Source organism: Pyrus communis, chromosome 13, assembly GCF_041283825.1.
Source record: "Pyrus communis isolate YQ-2024b chromosome 13, ASM4128382v1, whole genome shotgun sequence".
Taxonomy (NCBI): Eukaryota; Viridiplantae; Streptophyta; class Magnoliopsida; order Rosales; family Rosaceae; genus Pyrus; species Pyrus communis.
The window spans coordinates 20,107,841-20,128,504 of NC_142577.1; the positions used below are offsets into that span (position 1 = coordinate 20,107,841).

At 37.9% G+C, this 20,664-nt stretch overlaps 3 protein-coding genes across 6 annotated transcripts; 2 read left to right on the forward strand and 1 right to left on the reverse strand.

Moving 5' to 3' along the window:
- Window positions 1-1,737: 1,737 nt before the first annotated feature.
- LOC137736492 (Cox19-like CHCH family protein) lies at window positions 1,738-2,449 on the reverse strand. 2 transcript variants are annotated; one of them, XM_068475754.2, is made up of 3 exons: window positions 2,125-2,449; window positions 1,984-2,029; window positions 1,738-1,874 (listed from the first exon to the last, which is right to left on the reverse strand). In XM_068475754.2, the coding sequence occupies exons 1-3, from the start codon at window positions 2,266-2,268 to the stop codon at window positions 1,855-1,857; spliced, it is 210 nt and encodes a 69-aa protein (XP_068331855.1). In that variant the 5' UTR covers window positions 2,269-2,449; the 3' UTR covers window positions 1,738-1,854. The 2 variants fall into 2 exon arrangements, with proteins under 2 accessions (XP_068331855.1, XP_068331854.1); XM_068475753.2 differs by having other exon boundaries at window positions 1,738-1,882; window positions 2,125-2,443.
- Window positions 2,450-4,164: 1,715 nt separating this feature from the next.
- LOC137737075 (putative E3 ubiquitin-protein ligase RF298) lies at window positions 4,165-8,439 on the forward strand. Of its 2 annotated transcripts, none has more exons than XM_068476433.2 (3): window positions 4,165-4,337; window positions 4,920-7,171; window positions 7,622-8,439. In XM_068476433.2, the coding sequence occupies exons 2-3, from the start codon at window positions 4,925-4,927 to the stop codon at window positions 7,625-7,627; spliced, it is 2,253 nt and encodes a 750-aa protein (XP_068332534.2). In that variant the 5' UTR covers window positions 4,165-4,337; window positions 4,920-4,924; the 3' UTR covers window positions 7,628-8,439. The 2 variants fall into 2 exon arrangements, with proteins under 2 accessions (XP_068332534.2, XP_068332533.2); XM_068476432.2 differs by having other exon boundaries at window positions 7,666-8,439.
- Window positions 8,440-12,074: 3,635 nt separating this feature from the next.
- LOC137737905 (pyruvate, phosphate dikinase, chloroplastic-like) lies at window positions 12,075-18,728 on the forward strand. Of its 2 annotated transcripts, XM_068477485.2 has the most exons (21): window positions 12,075-12,251; window positions 12,556-12,856; window positions 13,267-13,323; window positions 13,596-13,829; window positions 13,994-14,131; window positions 14,279-14,441; window positions 14,540-14,775; window positions 14,878-15,006; window positions 15,116-15,295; window positions 15,423-15,560; window positions 15,651-15,815; window positions 15,910-16,071; window positions 16,155-16,244; window positions 16,411-16,549; window positions 16,720-16,897; window positions 17,299-17,428; window positions 17,571-17,699; window positions 17,780-17,917; window positions 18,037-18,114; window positions 18,267-18,358; window positions 18,446-18,728. In XM_068477485.2, the coding sequence occupies exons 2-21, from the start codon at window positions 12,569-12,571 to the stop codon at window positions 18,486-18,488; spliced, it is 2,907 nt and encodes a 968-aa protein (XP_068333586.2). In that variant the 5' UTR covers window positions 12,075-12,251; window positions 12,556-12,568; the 3' UTR covers window positions 18,489-18,728. The 2 variants fall into 2 exon arrangements, with proteins under 2 accessions (XP_068333586.2, XP_088539366.1); XM_088683240.1 differs by lacking the exons at window positions 18,037-18,114; window positions 18,267-18,358; window positions 18,446-18,728 and having other exon boundaries at window positions 12,110-12,251; window positions 17,848-17,917.
- Window positions 18,729-20,664: the final 1,936 nt, after the last annotated feature.

The following is a 20,664-nucleotide window of genomic DNA, read 5'->3' on the forward strand; positions in this document are numbered from 1 at the left end:
TGTGGCGCGTGTACTCCACGCGCCAGCTATGCTCAGCTGGGCTGCTGGGTTGGATCGTGTTTGGGCCTAGGTTCTTGGGCTTAGGTCCAAAAGGTTTGATCTTCGGTTTGGTGGCCTGGGCTTCAAAGCCGAGGCCAAGGGTTATAGGGTTTAAAGTTCAACGGGCCGAAGCCCTTAAGTTTTGGGCCAAGGGTTTAGTGGGCCAATAGCTCAAGTTGGCACTGCCCCAAGGGCCAGTCTCTATGGGTTTGGGCTTAAAGGCCTTTTCCTTGCTAGGAAAGAAGGCCGGAGCCTTCCGAGCTCCAGTCGCCGTCAACACTCATCCTTAGGCTATAAACTAGGTACCAAAATGAAGTTAGAGATGAGAGGGAGTGATTAGGTACCTTTGATTTGTGCTTAATTCTATATAGTTTGATGAATAGTTGGCGGTTTATTGTGCTTGATTCTTCTTGTGACAAAAAGTAAATTTTAGTAATGATCCCTTAATTTTAACTCAATTGAATCAATGGTCCCTCAACTAAAAATCCATTACTATTAGTCCTTCAACTCATCAAAACGTGCAACTATAATACCTCAACTAAAATCTATTATCATTGGTCCTTCAACTTTAATTCAATTGGAGAAATGGTTCCTTAACTTTTAACTCAATTGGAATAATGGTCCATCAACTTTAACCCAATTATAGCAATGATCCTTCTATTTTACAAAATTCTGACGAAGTTGACAAAAATGACAATAACTACACATTTTCATGAGTTGAGGGACTCCAATTGTAGCAATGGTCATTTGCAACATAATTCATTTGACAAAGTTAACGAAAATGACCATAGCTACACATTTTAATGAGTTGAGGGACCAAGGGTTTCAGGATTTTGGAGAAGCATGGGTAATGCACCTACCCAGTACTTGTGAAAGTGTCGAGTTATTGTTCAATTCTTGTTTACATGGAGCTTTCTCGCGACTTTATATCTTCTTTTGACTTTGAAAATGAGCAGTTTCGAACACTACCCTTTTATGTGTTTATTGTGACAATAATGGTGTCCAAGACTCTTGGACAAAAATTCTAAGTCATCATAATGAATAAACAACAACAAAAAAGCCTTTTCCCACTAAGTGCGGTTGACTATATGAATTCTAGAACGCAATTGCGCTCAGTTTTGCGTCACGTCTTCTATTAGATCCAAGTACTCTAAGTTTTTTCTTAGAGTCTCTTCCAAAGTCCTTCTAGGTCTTCCTCTATCCCTTCGGCCCTGAACCTCTGTCCCGTAATCGCATCTTCTAACCAGAGCGTCAGTAAGTCTTCGTTTCACATGTCCAAACCACCGTAACCGATTTTCTCTCATCTTTCATTCAATTTCAATTACTCCTACTTTACCTCTGATATTCTCATTCCTAATCTTATCATTTCTCGTGTGCCCACATATTCAATAAAGTATTATCATCTCCGCTACACTCATTTTATATACATGTTATGTTTCACCACCCAACATTCTGTGCCATAAAACATTGTCGGTCTTATTGTCGTCCTATAAATTTTCCTTTGACCTTCAGTGACATACGACGGTCACACAACACGCCGGATGCACTCTTCTACTTCATCCATCTAGCTTATATTATATAGTTGAGGTCTCCATCCAATTCTTCATTCTTTTGAAAAATAGATTCTAAGTAGCGAAAACAATGTTCTTTGGTACTCCGTAATGAATAAACGATAGAACAAATTGTATGCAAAGACAATCAAGAAATGGTAACAATTTCATTTATAAATCTAGTCAAAAGTTGATACAAATTGGGAAATCTCGATTGCAGCTCATCTTTTGCTATCCCACTTTCCTCTGTCATTTCTTCCTCCTCTCATTGCAAGCCTTCAAGGCCTGAACTTCTGATCAAATGTTGTTCACACAAAATTAAAACAGGAAATTCACAGTTACTGGAAAATGAAATTGAGAAATGAATTGCAAATTAGGAACCCAAATTACGTACCTGGTTGACAAGATTTCCAATTCCTGTCAGTCTTGACAAGGCAATCCTGCAAGCCACAGACCGAATTCGGGTTCTCCGTGATTTGGGGTTTAGGGTTTTAGAATTTTAGAATCTAATAAAATTGGGGAAAATAGTTGTTACCTGTAAGGAGAGGTAGAGAACAGAGCATTGGTTGAGCTGTTTTACATTCTCGTCGTCGTCTTCTACGTCTGCGTGGAGAGGTGGTGGTTGCGGCGGTGACGGGTTGCTTTCTTTTGGAATCGGGTGGGACTGGGAATGGTCCATTTTTGGAATTCGAGGAAATTAGGGTTTGGATTTGGAATTTGGTGGAATTGGGGGGTTACGGCTGTCTGATGGGGCAGTAGGGTTTAGGGTTTTAGGGAAATTGAGTTACATAGCGTGTACGAAGAACACAAACAAGCATTTTTCCAGTCCCAAAACTAACCTGGCCAAACGACAGCGTTTAGATTGAGGCAATTTTTTGGGGAGAAAAAATATAAAGAATAAGAAGTTGTTTGGAACGTGGTTGTTTTGGGTAAATAATTTATTTTCGTATTACGATTAAGTGAGTGCTGATAACCTTTTCATTTTAACTCATTACACATGTATTATATCAGTATGCAAAATTAATTTTAATTTTAAGTGTTAATAAAAAATACATGACACAAAAAGAAGTGAAAAAGTTGGTAGTAATTTTCTTACGACTAAGTGGTTTACATTGCTATTTTTTTTTTAAATGGACCAACGACTCTCTAATTCGAAGCCATTTTATAAAACACATGAGCGGCAACCATGGCATCCATTGGATGGTCACAATGTGATTTTCTATTGCTTGAGGGCCAGGTCAAGCGATCATCCGTATCTCTCTATGTGTCTACTAAAGAAAATCGAACTAGAGTTTAAAGTGACAAGAGTACTCTTCTGATTGTCCAACTCATTTGTGATTGTAGTCTTATAGATTAATTAGTCACCAAGTTTTAAAATGTCTATTTGACTAAACGAAAATACTAAGATATTATTAAATGAGAAATTAAAAAATATTGGTCAACCAAAACTAGCTAACTAGTAAAGTGGCAGTTAGGTGTTTTGCTTCACATAGGCCCCAATGTGGCCTAACCTCTATTAAGTTCCAAACCAAACGAACCATAACGACATGGTCCCTTCTCGCTTTCTTATATATTCCTATTTTTCATTTTATAAGCCGAGAGAAAAAAATTAAACTTGAGGCCTTGGACTTAAAATTAAATAATTGTTTTCATTTGAATGATATATAATATTTTTAATTTGGATATATGTCCATTTAGAAGTTACATTTCCTCACATTGAAGAAGTATTGTGCTTTACAAAAAAAAAAAAAATTTCTTAACTTAATTTCCTTTTTTTTTTAATACAAAATTTCTTTGAAATGTATCAAATAATTCAAAATACGATAACAATATAATAACATTCCTTTGAAAAACCAAACAGAAGAATAACTTGAAAGGAAAAAATTGGAAAATGACGATAACTTTTATATAATCATTCAAAATTGATTAAACTACTTGTTAAAAGAGGAAATATAAAATAGAACATTAAAAATAAGCTGGTTGGGATGAGACAAATTATAGCACGCGACACACATGATTACATATACTGATGATATACAATGCATATCCATAATATATATGCGTAATGAACAAAGGTGAGTAGACAAATAAACAAATAAAAAAGGGTAAGGTGTAATGTATCCCACAAGGTGCATGGACATAACTTGTACATTGCTAAATGATCATGCTATAGGGGAAGACTCCCTCACCTAGTGTAAAAATCAAATATAAATCGTGTAAATAAACAAGTTATGTATCATATGATGTGATAAAGGACCGATTAAACTTTCAAAAAATTCAAAATTGCTTTCATTTTAAAAATATATATTCAAAGCATATCTACATCATTTAAAGAGATACATATTTAAAAAAATATGTTAACAATACGCTCCGAAACACCCGTCAAGGGGCTAGTTGTGCAGTAATTCATCTACTTGGGTTGGTGGCTAATTTTCCTTAACTATGATTAGTACAAAAATGAAAATTCATCAAACCTTGGGTTTCTTTTTTTTTTTTTTTTGTCGTTGAAAACATTGGTTAATTGGTCTGGTCATGACAAAAAATAATAAAAAATAAAAAATAAAAAAAGAAATTTACCGCAACGAAACTTTTGAGAGACGGACGTTCAAAGCTCTCTTATTTCTCTTTAAGCTAATAATTAAAATAAGAAGAAAAAAAAAAAAAGCAACTATGAATTCTCTTTGTGATTCTATGGTGTTCTGAGACTGGTTTCTACCTTTGATTGCTCGAACAATTAGCTCAAATCGGGTGCGTCTCGATCGTACATGTCTTCTGATTAATCACCTCAAATTCTTGTATTTGTATTGGGGATCTTTAACTTTCATGAACACCAGATTCTGCATTTTATTTTTTGCTCTGATTCTTCTATTTTGATCTAATTTTCCTGATTTTATTTTTGAGATTTGTATGGAATTTCACATTGATAGATCATAATTTTCATCTAAATTCAACTGGGTTTCTTGCAAACGGATTGATTGTTCAGTTTTTTCTTCTGGGTAGTCTTTTTTTTTTTTTTTTTTTTTTTTTTTTCTTTCTCTCTGATTGATGTGTTCTTGTTGATTTTGGTTCTGGGATGTTAAAAATCGTTAATTTTAATACTGGGATTTAGCTTTTAGTAATCTGGGTTTATTTGGGTTGTTTAGATTGATCAGTTGGTGATGTTGTGAGCTGAATTTTTATATTGATGGCAGCTACGAATGTTGATTTCAGTGGTTTGTTGTTTGATGGATTTTTTATGGAATTGATGAATTTGGTGTTTTGGTATTGCTTTAAGAACTGATAGATAGAACTGGATGCGTAAATGTATTGAGATTAGATTGTTTTGTGCAGCTGAAATGGCATCAATGGTGGCCAAGGGCAGTAGTAGTTGCACCACCCAAGTCTCTTCCTCAATAGCTGTTCAAGAAAAGGGAAGTAGGAATAAGAGGAAGTTCCGGGCTGATCCGCCTTTAGGTGACCCGAATAAAATTATTCCTTTATCTCAGACTGAATGCACAAGCTATGAGTTTTCAGCTGAAAAATTCGAAATCAGACAGAGTCATGGACAAATTGGTGTCTGTGACCTGTGCAGTGTTAATCAAGACCATTCTGATGGGTTGAAATTCGACCTTGGATTGTCTAGTGCTGTTGTACCATCCGAGGGTAGCCCAAGCCGGCCCAGAGAGGAACTAGAGGCAGATGAGTTTCAGGATGCCGATTGGAGTGACCTCACAGAAACCCAACTTGAAGAGCTTGTTCTAAGCAATTTGGACATGATTTTCAAAAGTGCAATAAAAAAGATTGTTGCTTGCGGTTACACTGAAGAAGTTGCTGCGAAGGCTGTTTTGCGGTCTGGTCTTTGTTATGGGTGTAAAGACACCGTGTCTAATATAGTGGATAATACTTTAGTTTATCTAAGAAGTGGCCAAGAAATTGATCCTTCGAGGGATCACTGTTTTGAAGATCTACAGCAGCTGGAGAAGTACATATTGGCAGAACTGGTTTGTGTGCTTAGAGAGGTTAGGCCTTTTTTCAGCACTGGTGATGCAATGTGGTGCTTGTTGATTTGTGACATGAATGTCTCTCATGCTTGTGCAATGGATGGTGATCCCTTGAATAGTTTCATTAGTGATGGAGCTTCAAATGGAAGTTCCTCCGTCCCGAATCAACCCCAGTCAAAAACAGAAACCAAAAGTTCGGAATTGAATCTTCTGAATCCTTCCAAGCCAGTTCCTTCAGTTCCTGGTTCTCATAGTTCACAGTCTGAGACACCTACGATTGCAGGTGGGGTTTCAAACATGGCTAAACTGAAAAATTCCCTTGTTCGTAGTGGATCGTTGTCTGAGAAAGAGGGTGCACAGTCCACATCTGAGAATGGGGATAAATCTTTTGGTGCATCTGGAACATTTCAATCTCCTGTGGTAGAGGAAAAGCTTTTAAGTAGTCGAAAGGTTCATTCTGTTACCACCAAGAGAGAATACATGCTTCGGCACAAGTCACTACACTTGGAAAAAAGTTACCGGACTTATGGATGTAAAGGGTCTTCAAGAACAGGGAAGCTGAGTGGTTTGGGTGGTTTAATCTTGGATAAGAAACTAAAATCTGTGTCAGACTCTACCGCTGTTAATTTGAAGAATGCTTCCTTGAAGATAAGCAAGGCTATGGGAGTTGATGTGCCTCAAGAAAGTGGAAACAATAATCTTTCTGCCAATGCCGGGCCGTCTTCCCCTAGAGCATTTAACCTGGATGTTGAAAGTACTGCTTCTGTTTTGCCTAAGAACAGTGTCCCGTCCATGTTACCTGCTGTTTGTGAAACGGCATTACCTGCTGTCGGTACTTCAACTGCATTACCTTCTGTCAATACTTCAACGGCATTACCTGTAGTCAATACTGCAGCTGCATTACCTTCAGCAAATACTACGCCTGCATTATCAGTTGCTGATACTGAGCTTTCCCTTTCTCTGCATCCAAAAAGCATTTCCAATCCAGTTCCTATTAGCTGTCACTCTGATGCAACTAATTCTGTTTTTGCTGGGATACCGTATGATAAATCCTTGGGGCAGTGGGTCCCCCGGGACAAGAAAGATGAAATGATTTTAAAGTTGGTTCCGAGGGCACGGGACTTGCAAAATCAGCTCCAAGAGTGGACAGAATGGGCAAATCAGAAGGTTATGCAGGCTGCGCGTAGATTGAGCAAGGACAAGGCTGAACTTAAGTCATTGAGGCAAGAGAAAGAAGAAGTTGAGCGGCTGAAGAAAGAGAAGCAAACGCTGGAAGAAAACACCATGAAGAAGCTTTCTGAGATGGAAAATGCTCTCTGCAAGGCTAGTAGCCAGGTTGAACGGGCAAATTCTTCCGTCCGGAGGCTTGAGGTGGAGAATGCTGCCTTGAGGCAGGATATGGAGGCTGCTAAAGTACGTGCTGCAGAGTCTGCTGCAAGCTGTCAGGAGGTATCTAAAAGGGAGAAGAAGACACTGATGAAGTTTCAGTCATGGGAGAAGCAGAAAACCATGTTCAGTGAAGAACTTGCGACTGAAAAACGCAAGTTAAAACAGCTGCTACAGGAACTAGAACAAGCAAAAGATCTCCAGGAACAATTGGAGGTACATTCTAAATACTTGATTTCCAAGTACTCCAAATTGGCAATTCATGCATGTGAAATTGTGAATTTATTTGGTTTGAGGTATTTACACGTCTTATAACATGCTACTTCTTTGGGATGACAGATTATGAAATCGTTTGGAATATAAGTGGTACTTGTGCATGTTTTGTAATGAAGATGGTTTAGTCTTGTCATTTGCTTGCTATATATTTGCTCTCTCATTTTGGAGTTTATATTATCTTATATTAGCACACATGCATGTACATGTGCAAACACACATTTTGTAACTTGAAAATCAGTCTCACATTGGAAGATATAAATTAGACGAGGGGATTGATGGACCGATGGTGTGAACTTTGAGAAACGGCATGTAACGGTGTTGTACAGCTCATTTTGATGAAAACTTGAAAATGTTGTGTTGTTGGTTTTACTCTATTTTCTTTCTGAATAGGTTTAATTCTGAGCTTCGTCTCACAAAGGTCAAGTATGTCGCAGGCTAGATGGCAACAGGAAGAAAAATCAAAGGCAGAAGTACTTGAGCAGGTCAGTTCGATAAAAAAAGAACGGGAACAGATAGGGGCTTCAACAAAATCCAAGGAGGATATGATTAAACTGAAAGCAGAAAACAATCTGCAGAAGTACAAAGATGATATTCAGAAACTTGAAAAAGAAATCTCTCAATTGAGACACAAGAGTGATTCTTCAAAAATTGCTGCGCTGCGGAGGGGCATTGATGGGAGCTACGCCAGCAAAGTAACAGACATCGAAAATGGCCTGGATCACAAGGGGTCCCGGATGCCATACATCTCGGAAGTAGTGAAGGATATTCAAGACTACTCTGAGACAGGAGGGGTGAAACGTGAACGGGAGTGTGTGATGTGCCTCTCTGAGGAAATGTCCGTTGTCTTCCTACCGTGTGCCCATCAAGTGGTTTGTAGAACATGCAATGAGCTCCACGAGAAACAGGGCATGAAGGATTGCCCGTCTTGTAGGAGCGCGATACAGTGGCGAATTTCTGTACGTTATGCTCGTCCTTAAAAAAGTCCATAGAATCTGAGTGGAGTGTCCTGAATAAAGATTTGTGGGACTCATATAAACTGAATAAATGCGTTTGGATCACTCCGTCGAGGAGTTTTTGACAGTTAAAAGTTGCCTTGTATTCTGAGGTTTGATCATCTGGGAGGTTTGATCCTCTGCGTGGTTTGATAAGTTTTCATATCATTGTACTGATTTGAAATTTATAGAGGGCTATGAGTTGTTAGCTCTAAATTTTGTTCCCACATTGTGAATAAGTTTTAAATCATTCAAAAAACAAACGTTATGAAACCCAAAAAGAACGTTGGTAACTGTAGTTACATTTACAAAAGCTTGAGATATTATTGCGGAAAGTGATTTTTGCACACCTTTGACCTTCTGTGCGTTTATGCTTTAATTCTCGTTTCATTTTATTCAATTTTACGTCTAATAGAAAAAGAGGGAAGTGCATGAAACACTAACCATTTTTTTTGAGAGTCATAGGGTTGAATCCAAACACGACATAACTATAAATAGGTCGGCAGACCAAAAACATGAACACAACACTTGGCAGACAAAGAACATGAATACGACATGACCCATTCACATAGATTCTTACACTTGCTATATCATGAAGCAAGCATGCCTCTTTTTTCTATTTTGTTTTTCTTTGTAATTTTAATCATCAAGATTTTAAATTGGGGGAGAGTGTCATGTATCTGAGAATAAGGTCCTAAAAACCGTTAGGCGCTAGTTGGGCGGTAGGTAGGAGCTTAGCGCCTAGCTGTCTAGGCAGCGCTTAGGCAGTTTTTCTAATTTTAATTATGTTTATTATAAATGTCCTCTTATACTTAAAAAAAATTACATAATTGTATTGAAAACATAAATAGCAAAATAAAATTACATATAAATTATAAAGTATTTGAACATATTAAAAACATGGGGAACAAGCATATAATGAGTGTTCATCTATGTCACATCCCAATCAGGGTCCCCACCACATCCCGGGCTTGACTCTGTCGTAGCATGATATTGTCCACTTTGGGCCCCGACCACACCTTCACGGTTTTGTTTCTAGGAACTCACACATATCTTCCCAGTGGATCATCCATCATGAGATTGCTTTTGCGCGCTACTCGCTTAACTTCGGAGTTCCTATGGAACCCGAAGCCAATGAGCTCCCAAAAGGCCTCGTGCTAGTAGAGATGAGAATATACATATAAGGCTTATATGATCCACCCCTTAGGGGCCCAACATCTTCATCGGCACACTTCCGAGCAGTGCACGATGTGGGATGTTACAATCCACCCCCTTAGGGGTCGGAAGACGTCCTCGTCGGCACACTTCCGGCCAGGGATTGGCTTTGATACCAAATTTTCACATCCCGACCCGGGCCCTCACCACTTCCCGGGCTCGACTCCGTCATAGCACAATATTGTCCGTTTTGGGCCTCGACCACACCCTCACGGTTTTGTTTTTGGGAACTTACACGAGAACTTCCCAATGGATCACCCATCATGGGATTGCTCTTGCACGTTATTCGCTTAACTTCGGAGTTCCTACGGAATCTGAAGCCAATGAGCTCCTAAAAAGCCTCGTGCTAGGTAGAGATGAGAATATACATATAAGGCTTATAGGATCCACTCTCCTGGGCGATGTGGGATGTTACAATCTAAGTATTCAATAAGCCTCTTACAATTTATTGAGAAAGTATAATGCAAAATAAATGTTATCTATTTTATGTTTAAGTGAGAGTCGTGACTTAGGCGCCTGCCTAAGCAGGTCTGAAGGGATTAAATGGGCTAGGCGGGCGCTAAATAAGTCTAAACATCATTTTTTAATTTGTAAGGGGGGGTTTTGATACAAATGCCTAGGTTTTAAAATTTTGAAATTAAACATTTATGCCTTTTAGAGTTTTGATTAAACATCTTCCTACAATTTAGGTGCTAAATGGATTAGAAGTAGCCTTTTTTATAATTTAAATTATCCAACTTGCCATTATATAAATATACCTTTTAATTCCTAGATAATACATCAAAACTCCTAAAATCTTGTTGATAAATATTGTAGAATTTAATTCCAATAAAAAGTCTTTCAAAATACACATAAATGCGACTTGCCATTATATTTAATATACCTTTTAATTTTCTTAGATAATATCTCAAAACTCCTTAGATCCTGTAGATAAATATTGTAGTATTCAATTTTAATAAAAAGTCTTTCAAATTACACATGAAACGTTGATTTCTTCTTGGTACATATTTGATACGTTACTTAATATATCTTCTTGGTTCATATATGGTATGTTTGTTTTATTTTTTGTATGTATTTGGTACGTTTATATTTATTTTAAAAAAAAACATATTTGGTACATATTTTTCCTCTTGATTAAACATATATTTCTCCTTTTTACATATTTGATACATTACTTTATATATCTTCTTGGTACATATTTGGTACGTTCATATTTTTTTTTTTGTATGTATTTGGTACATTTATATATTATTTTGGTACGTTTATATTTATTTAAAAAAACATATTTGGCACGTTACTTTATATATCTTCTTGGCACGTATTCAGTACGTTTAAATATATTATCTGAACATACTAACCTCAAAGCCTCCGAAAATAGAGAATACGTCTAATTATCTCACATGATATCAATATAAAATAGTGAAAACAACCACTAATTGAAATGGATAAGTCCATTCAAAATTTAAAATTGAGGATCATAGAATTTTAACATGGGAGAAGAAACCATACAACTCAAACGTGGAAGAAGAAACTTGCTTCCTAAAAAAAAGGTCACGTATAGAAATATATCAACCTAAAGGAATATATATGGAATTTAATAATTAACATTTTAAATTAAAAAAACATAATAATTACATGTAATCTAAATAAATATAAAAATGCTGACATGGTTATTGTTTAAGCGTTCTAATCAAATTTCAAAATAGAACCAATGTTTAATTTAAAGTGTATTAGAAAAATGCAGGAGATTATAGTTTTCCCAATTTTTAAACGCTTAAAGATTACTTAAGGCAATGACCAATTGCTTAGCATCAAATTTTTTATTTGATAAAAAAAAAAAAAAAAAAGAGAATTTTTTTAGCAATGTGTGAGGATAATAAAAGAGAGAGCAGGATTCCATGGTGACGATTGTCCACCAGCGAACCACGTGGCATGAGTTCTATAGATTCAGGTTTTCTCCGGAGGCAGGGGGGAGGGGACGGGCCCCACCGTAACGACCATTTCTGGTCAAAATTATATTGTAAGTTTTGAAATTGTAACAGCCTTGGATTCGAGTTTGCCAAAGTCTTCATCTGAGTGTCAACCATAATAACTGACTTTTACCTCTTTTTTTTATCTTTTCCTAAGGAACCTGAAATACCTAAAACACCCTCATATTTCTTCCTCTTCAAGATGTGGTATCGAGAAGTGTGCAAATCGGATGAAATGAAGAAAATCAACGGACAAAACTTAACAAAAGATGTGTGGATAACACACCCCTTCATTTTATTTTTTTAGGCAGCATCATTGTATTATTTATTTATTTTAAATATAAAAAGTCTGTTAGCAGCTAATCTCCCTTCTAATGAAGTTTCTGCACCACATAAGATGATATCATACTTTGGTGTTCAGGTCAAATGATACATTTTTATTTAAAATTTTATTATTATTAAGGAGAAGGAGATGATATGAAATAATTACAATAATTTAAATGACGAAGAGTTTTGAACTTAAGACTCATGATATCCGTTTTCAACTAATCATAAACTAAAAAAAGCTCTTCATATTACTTTTTACAACAATATGATTGGTAGTCGATTATGTTCCAAATTTTTATTGGCGCATGAATTGTGAATGGGCAGTTTAAAAGCTGAGTTAGCGCTAAAATTTGGTCCACTCATGTCACTGCATCACACCGGTTACAGACAAAACAAGGACAAAACAACCGCCATTTTTGCTTCTCTGAACAAGCTCTACACCTCAATATCTCTTTGCAACTTTTGCAAATAGAAACTGACCTCTTCTGATCAGAAAAGCACTTCTATCTTCAGCAGGTATGTGTATGTGCATATTTGATCAAATGATTTCGGGTTCTGTTTCACTCTTTAATCCTTAATAAATTATTTCTGCAAGCTGTTATCGGCACTCTAAAGTATCCACCGATCATGGATTGAGACAAGTGCTAATACGAGAGACGGAGGAGTGCATGATGATTATTTTTGCATTGCTAATAACAATTCATGTTCAAATTTTTTGAAGATTAATTTTTATTGCTGGGAAGTAAACTAGTACTGATCAGTTACAGATTTTAGTATGATCTATATCCATTGGTTATATTTACTTGGGTTTCTCAAGCAGAGAGAGTATAAAAATGTCATCCACTCTGAAAGGCATGCTCATAAGGACACCACCTGAGGTTTATAGGCAGAGATTGTTGAAGGGAAAATATGTGGATCAATTTGATCTTGTTAGAGAAAACCCTTCCTTCCATGGCCTCAACTCGTTGGGTCGAGTTGGCCTCAAGCGCTGTCACCGGCAGCAGATGCAAATTGTAAACGGGATAATGAACCCAAACCCGAAGAAGAATGAGCCAGGACACATCGAAGCAAAAGCTGTTCTGTCCCCAGTTGCAGATAAGACTGCACCAACAACCAGAAAGGTACATATATTGCATCCTTTTATTCAAAAGATGAAAATACTGCGTCGGATTATTCTAATCCTTGCAAGATCTTGGATCTCTTCATCCCTTGCTAATTAGTTTTCAGTCGGATGATTTAGTTTTGACTTGGTGTTAGAATAGTTTGTGACGTTAGAAATTGTAAAGTCCCGCGTCGAAACCTGACAAAATTAAAATAGAGCTTATATTAAGTGGTTTCATTCAACTTCCACTAATAATTTCATCGAGGTCTTTTGTATAAAACCTCACAATATTCGGATTGCACTCTAAACTCATAACAATATCATGATCAATTTGACTGGCAATCTGAACAATCAATTTGACTGGCAATCTGAACTATGTTCAAGCATTTTGTTCGTGGTGCCTGAAAGGTTTCTGTTTTGTTTCTACAGCGAGTATTTACATTTGGAAAAGGAAAGAGTGAAGGCAACAGGGGAATGAAGTCATTGGTAAGTTTTACTTCACTTTCGACATGCTACCAGTACGAGAAATGAAAATTCTAGCATTTTAGTTTGGCCGATTTTGGATAAGGAGTTTTACTTATATCTCAATCGACCAGAAATTTGTGCTACATAACGGAATTGTTCACTTTGTAATTGTCCATTGATCTACATGTCCGATTTAGTCTTAAAAATTGTTCAATTAGTACTTGTCCATTGATCTACATGTTCGATTTAGTCATAGAATCTGAATGCTTGTTCATCATGCCCATGCATTGTAGTTGGGAGGGAAAGGTGCAAACCTGGCAGAAATGGCTAGCATTGGACTATCCGTCCCACCTGGACTTACTATTTCAACAGAAGCATGCCAAGAGTATCAGCTGAATGGCAAAGATTTACCACAAGGTTTGTGGGAGGAGATACTAGAGGGCTTGGAGAGTGTGCAGAAGGACATGGGTGCTATTCTCGGTGACCCTTCCAAGCCTCTCCTCCTCTCCGTTCGCTCTGGTGCTGCGGTAAGAGTTCTTTCAGTTGCAACAACAGCCGTAGTGGCATTAGCTCACAAGGGCACATATGGAGAAACATTAATGTAATTTTAACAATGACACATTCACTACAATCTGTTTAATAAGAATTAGTTCATGTCGTGCACCAACTGATTTTCACTCTATATACCTAGATTTCCATGCCTGGCATGATGGACACTGTCCTCAACCTTGGACTCAATGACAATGTGGTTGCTGGTTTGGCCGCGAAAAGTGGAGAGTGCTTTGCTTATGACTCATACAGGCGTTTTCTAGACATGTTTGGAAATGTTGTAAGTGCTTTTATTGATGCATTTCATAATGTTCATGTGTCTAAATTATGATTGTTTTTTTTTTTCTTTCAATTTTGGCATAATAAACTAAAGCTCATCTTTTCTGTTTCGAGATGTATTCTGAATTCACCCATTTTACGTTTGAAGGTTATGGGAATTCCACACTCATCATTTGAGGAGCAGTTGGAAAAACTAAAAGGCACAAAAGGAGTTGAGCTTGACACAGAGCTAACAGCCTCTGATCTTAAAGAGCTGGTAGAACAATACAAAAATGTCTATCTTGAAACCACCGGTGAAAAGTTCCCTTCAGGTACAAAGTAAAACGCCGTCAACTTCCTCATATTTTCCACTTTACCCGTAGCACAACTCTGTATGTTTATATGTCCTTGTCCGCTTGTATATCTGCAGATCCAAAACAACAGCTTCTCTTGGCTGTTAAAGCAGTTTTTGATTCTTGGGACAGCCAAAGAGCCAATAAATATCGGAGCATCAATCAGATAACGGGTTTGAAGGGAACCGCGGTTAATATTCAATGCATGGTTTTCGGGAACATGGGAAATACTTCTGGCACAGGTGTTCTGTTCACTAGGAATCCAAGCACCGGTGAAAGGAAGCTTTATGGAGAATTTTTAATCAGTGCTCAGGTTTTTGATACCACTAGACCAAAGTTCTCTTACAAAGTCGATATAGTAGAGACTATTTTTCTTATAGTTTTGTGAGAGTAACTTAATAATGGAATTGAATAGGGAGAAGATGTAGTTGCCGGCATTAGGACACCAGAAGACTTGGATACTATGAAAAATTGTATGCCAGGAGCTTACAAGGAGCTTGTAGAGAACTGTGAAATTCTAGAAAAACATAACAAAGATATGATGGTATGAGTAGTCATTTTTATAGATGATCTTCCTATCAGTATTACATTCACATTTTTCGGTTTGGGGAACACATGTTTTTGTAGAACTAAAACATGGGGTACATTTGCAGGATATCGAGTTCACAGTCCAAGAAAATAGGTTGTGGATGTTACAATGTCGCAGTGGAAAGCGTACTGGTAAAGGTGCAGTGAAGATAGCCGTAGACATGGTGAATGAAGGGCTTGTGGATAAGCGCACTGCAATCAAGATGGTTGAACCACAGCACCTTGACCAACTTCTTCACCCACAGGTCAATTTGTAGTTTGTAATGTGGCCTTAATATTGACAGGCCCGACATGCATATACGTTTATCAATGAATCCATGTATGAAGACATTCAGGACTTATGACTTCCTTTTGTATAATTTGTCTGGTCAGTTTGAGAATCCAACTGCTTACAAAGACAAAGTGATCGCCACTGGATTGCCTGCATCTCCAGGAGCAGCTGTAGGGACAGTCGTGTTCAGTGCTGAGGATGCCGAAACATGGCATGCACAAGGAAAGAGTGTCATCTTGGTGAAAATTTATCCATGTTCATCTTATTCACTGTTAACTTTTTTCTGTTTCCGACACAATTCGATAACTGAATTGTACATATAACTTTAGGTAAGGACTGAAACTAGCCCCGAAGATGTTGGGGGTATGCATGCAGCTGCAGGGATCTTGACAGCTAGAGGAGGCATGACATCTCATGCAGCTGTTGTAGCCCGTGGGTGGGGCAAATGTTGTGTTTCTGGCTGCTCTGATATCCGAGTAAATGACGCTGGGAAGGTGGTTTCCACTGTTTTCTCTATATAAACATGATCTGTTGTAGTTAAGTCCACAGAGAAAATGGCATAATTTGGTTTGTTTGTTGATGATACAGCTGGTTGTGATCGGGGATACAGTGGTCGAGGAAGGAGAATGGCTCTCACTCAATGGTTCCACTGGGGAAGTCATATTAGGAAAAGAGCCCCTTTCTCCTCCGGCTTTAAGTGGAGATTTGGAAACCTTCATGTCTTGGGCTGATAAAGTCAGGCGTCTCAAGGTACCATATTTTTTGTGCATTGTGGTTTTCATTGTTACCACTAGTAATTACTCAGTAAAAATTGTGTGGTAATGCTGTAACAGGTTATGGCAAACGCGGACACACCTGAAGATGCGCTAACAGCAAGAAATAACGGTGCGGAAGGGATTGGACTTTGCAGGACAGAGCACATGGTAACTAATTTTAGTTACTTAAAAGTGTTTGGCTGGATATCCGTAATGTTATATGGTCTGCTGCAAGTTCTTTCAATGTTGTAGTTTTGATTCCTTGTTATTTTGTGTTAACAAATCATGTCAGGTTATAGAGCTCTTCTGATTTTGTCACGTTTTTATCTTTCAGTTCTTTGCTTCGGATGATAGAATAAAGGCGGTAAGAAAAATGATCATGGCAGCTACAACTGAAGAGAGGAAGGCGGCACTGGACCTCTTACTACCGTATCAAAGATTTGACTTTGAAGGAATTTTCCGGGCAATGGACGGTATTTTTCACAAATGTTGATTAAAATCTTTGAAATTTGCTTGTATTTTTACCTCATGGACCAACTATAAAAAAAAATTTCCAAGGATTGTTAGGCTCTAAGGCTATATGTTTTAAATTCCTTAGATTCTTAATTGTAGCTTATTTATCACATAATTTATCAAATTTCAGGTCTTCCAGTAACAATCCGCCTGTTAGACCCTCCACTTCATGAATTTCTTCCAGAAGGTGACTTAGAACAGATTGTCAGCGAACTAACTGCAGAGACTGGCATGACTGAGGATGAAGTTTTCTCAAGAATTGAGAAATTATCAGAAGTAAACCCCATGCTTGGTTTCCGCGGCTGCAGGTTTGGTGGCTCTTCAATCTTCACATTAGTTCTCCAGTCTAAAGATATACTCAAATTTGTTCACAGAAAAAAAAAAAAAAAAAATCTACTCAAATTTAAATATGTTCAGATAAAAGTTCTTGATGAGCTTCATTCACTTTGTTAATTAGCTTCATATGCATCATTACTTGTTTTATCCATTTCAGTTTATTTTCACTCACAAAACATGTTTACCTATCACTTTGAATTCGTTATAAACATAGTCCGGAAATATGGCACAATTTTTACATTTCAGTGTCAGATGTTTCCGTTGCTGGAAGGCTAATATGCTTAATGTCATAAACTTTGAGTGAAGAAGTTCATAGGTGCACAAATATGATCTCTTTGTTATTGATGAAAGGTTTTTTTTGATGTTTCAAAAGGCTCGGGATATCATACCCAGAACTCAGCGAAATGCAGGCACGTGCAATCTTTCAAGCTGCAGTCTCAATGAGCAACCAGGGTGTCAAAGTTTTCCCTGAGATAATGGTTCCCCTTGTCGGAACACCTCAGGCACGATCCTGCAATTCTTGTTCCTCCTTTTCTCGTTTCTCATTATTTACTTATGATACTAGATTCATAATTCGTTCGTATGAATTTGTGAGAAATTGTGAAGCGATGGAAATTCAATCCTCAACGAAAATTTTCCTTTCAGGAACTAGGACATCAAATGAGGCTCATTCAGAGTGTCGCGGGAAAAGTGTTCTTCGAGATGGATACCACCTTGAGTTATAAGGTTGGGACTATGATTGAGATCCCTAGAGCTGCTCTGGTTGCAGATGAGGTAAGGCTAAATTGATAGGCTGACTTCATTATTTTCAACACATTATTCATCATCATTTTTTATTTTATCAACGATGATAGATTGCGAAGGAAGCTGAGTTCTTTTCTTTCGGGACCAATGATCTCACACAAATGACATTTGGCTACAGTAGAGATGATGTGGGCAAGTTTTTACCTATCTACCTAGCGAAGGGCCTTCTTCAAAGTGATCCATTTGAGGTTTGTCACATTTTATGCAAGTCCGCGCAGGCTCGTTGCAGTTGGGTTTTTCACCAGAATCATCTGGATAACAGAATGAAAAAGAATTTCGACTAATAGTCAAAATGCACTGCTTTCAGGTCCTTGATCAAGGAGGTGTTGGGCAGCTCATCAAGATGGCCACTCAAAAGGGTCGCGCAGCTAGGCCTAGCTTAAAGGTAACTGGAAATGCGAAGATTTGGAACATACTATAACAAATTGGGATGTCAATTTATATCGATGGTGTGTCATACAGTCACAAGATTTTTTTTTTTATTTTTCTTTTTCTGTTCTTCTCTGATATTTTCGCTCGGTGATTATAAACTAACAGGTTGGAATATGCGGAGAGCATGGTGGGGAGCCTTCTTCTGTTGCATTTTTCGCGGAGGCCGGATTAGACTATGTTTCGTGTTCTCCGTTCAGGTTCGCTTTCTTTTTATCTTTCCTATTTAAGTTGCATGGACTAATTTTATAACCAGATCAAATTCCTGATCCTAAATTCTTGTACAGGGTACCTATTGCTAGGCTAGCAGCAGCTCAAGTAGCTGTCTGAGAAAGATTGCATAACCGGCGACTCTGCACTTGTAAATATCTGCAGTTTATTTGTTGTTCATACAAATCATCTATCATTATGTCGAAACCAAAATATAGGGGAAAATAACATATGTAATAAACGTATATGTATATACATATTTTTTCATATTACTTTACAAGAACAGGAAAAAAACTAAATTAGGGAATGTGGATAATTCTTCGGCTTCGATGTTTTGGGAATAAATTATGTGTATATTAATGTCACATCCCGGCCCGGGGTGGATCACTTCCCGGGCCCGCTCCACCACCGTAGCACGATATTGTCCGTTTTGGGCCCCGACCACACTCTCACGGTTTTGTTTTTGGGAACTCACTAGCAACTTCCCAGTGGGTCACCCATCATGGGATTGCTCAAACCTCCTTCTCGCTTAACTTCGGAGTTCCTACGGAACCCGAAGCCAGTGAGCTCCCAAAAAGCCTCATGCTAGGTAGAGATGGGAATATACATATAAGGATCACTCCCCTAGGTGATGTAGGATGTCACAATCCACCCCCTTATGGGCCCGACGTCCTCGTCGGCACACCACGGCCAGGGTTAGGCTCTGATACCAAACTGTCACATCCCGGCCCGGGGCGGATCACTTCCCGGCCCCCTCCACCACCGTAGCACGATATTGTCCGCTTTGGGCCTCAACCACGCCCTCACGGTTTTGTTTTTGGGAACTCACGAGCAATTTCCCAGTGGGTCACCCATCATGGGATTGCTCAAGCCTCCTTCTCGCTTAACTTCGGAGTTCTTACGGAACCCGAAGCCAGTGAGCTCCCAAAAAGCCTCGTGCTAGGTAGAGATGTGAATATATATATAAGGATCACTCTCCTAGGTGCTGTGGGATGTCACAATTAATCAGGGTATTACTTGGTGTAAATGTACAAGTTGCATGGGTAAAATGCTATTTAACTCCCTGAACTATTATCCCACTTGAAATTGACATTCTAAATTTTTTTTTTTTTGGTAAATTAACCATATCAACTATTTAAAATCAGCCAATTAACCTCTTACCGTTAGGTTCTGTCCACCATCTGTCATTACACATTATTTTGTGTTCCTATGTCATAAATTTATTAGTGGTTATAGTTGACAAGTAAGAATTGATGATGGAAAGATTAATTTGCCCTTGAATTTGACGAAATAATTAATGGATGGAATCTACTGATAAGGGGTTAATTGGCTAATTTTTCAGCTGGGGTAATAGTTCAAGAGGTCAAATAGCAGTTTACCCAAGTTGCATTCCTGTGTTTGGATTGATCATATAGAGCAATCTACAGACGCTTAAAACTCAAGCATTGCTGCAGACTTAAACATCTCCCTAGAGGGCATGCATGAAATTCGAACAGATCAAACTTGAGCCAGAAGCAATATCTTCAGTAAATTAAAATAAACTTGGTGCAGAGAGGAGGACAATGGTAGTAATTATATGACATGTTTGTTAGAAGGCCTCCTACACCACCAAAATTTGAAGCGCTTATAAGCAGAAAGCACTTCCTATAGAAGCAGATTGAAAGGACAAAAGGGGGAAACTAGGATTTTGATCATAATTTAGCTTGTCATTAAGCATTCTGAATTCACATTGACAGAGTGGTGCTTATCCAGGTTTTTATGTGTCTGCATTAGCTTGTCAGCAACCAATAGAAATTTCAAAATTTATCCCCTTAGCTTTAGCTTGTCATCAAATTATGTTTTTCCAATTTTACTTTTTCTTCAATTCTTATTTTTAATGTTCATGTCTGCTAAGAATATGAAGTTCCACGCCAAGCCTTTCAGCTAAGAATGCAATTCATAGTACATTTCCATCCACCGCTTCGGTTTCACTCCTCTAATCATATGTTTAATATATAAGGGCCGGTGGTTTGAACTTGGAACTTCTTCCAACTTAAAAGTTTAGTAATTTACGCAAATTGAACTAATAAGATAGTTTGCGTCAGAAATAACGGATGATGATTCGAACTTGGAACTGCTAAGAAAGTAATAAATTAACAACACAAAAAAAAAAAACGATTATTTCTAAAATCAGCAAAAGTGTAAAATGGAGGGTAGAGTGCTATGCGGTGGTGCCCAACAACATAGCTAAGAGGCACAACGTGGGCAGGCTCGCCTGAAGTGCCACCTCCTTCAGCGCTCGGAGCTCATTTTGATC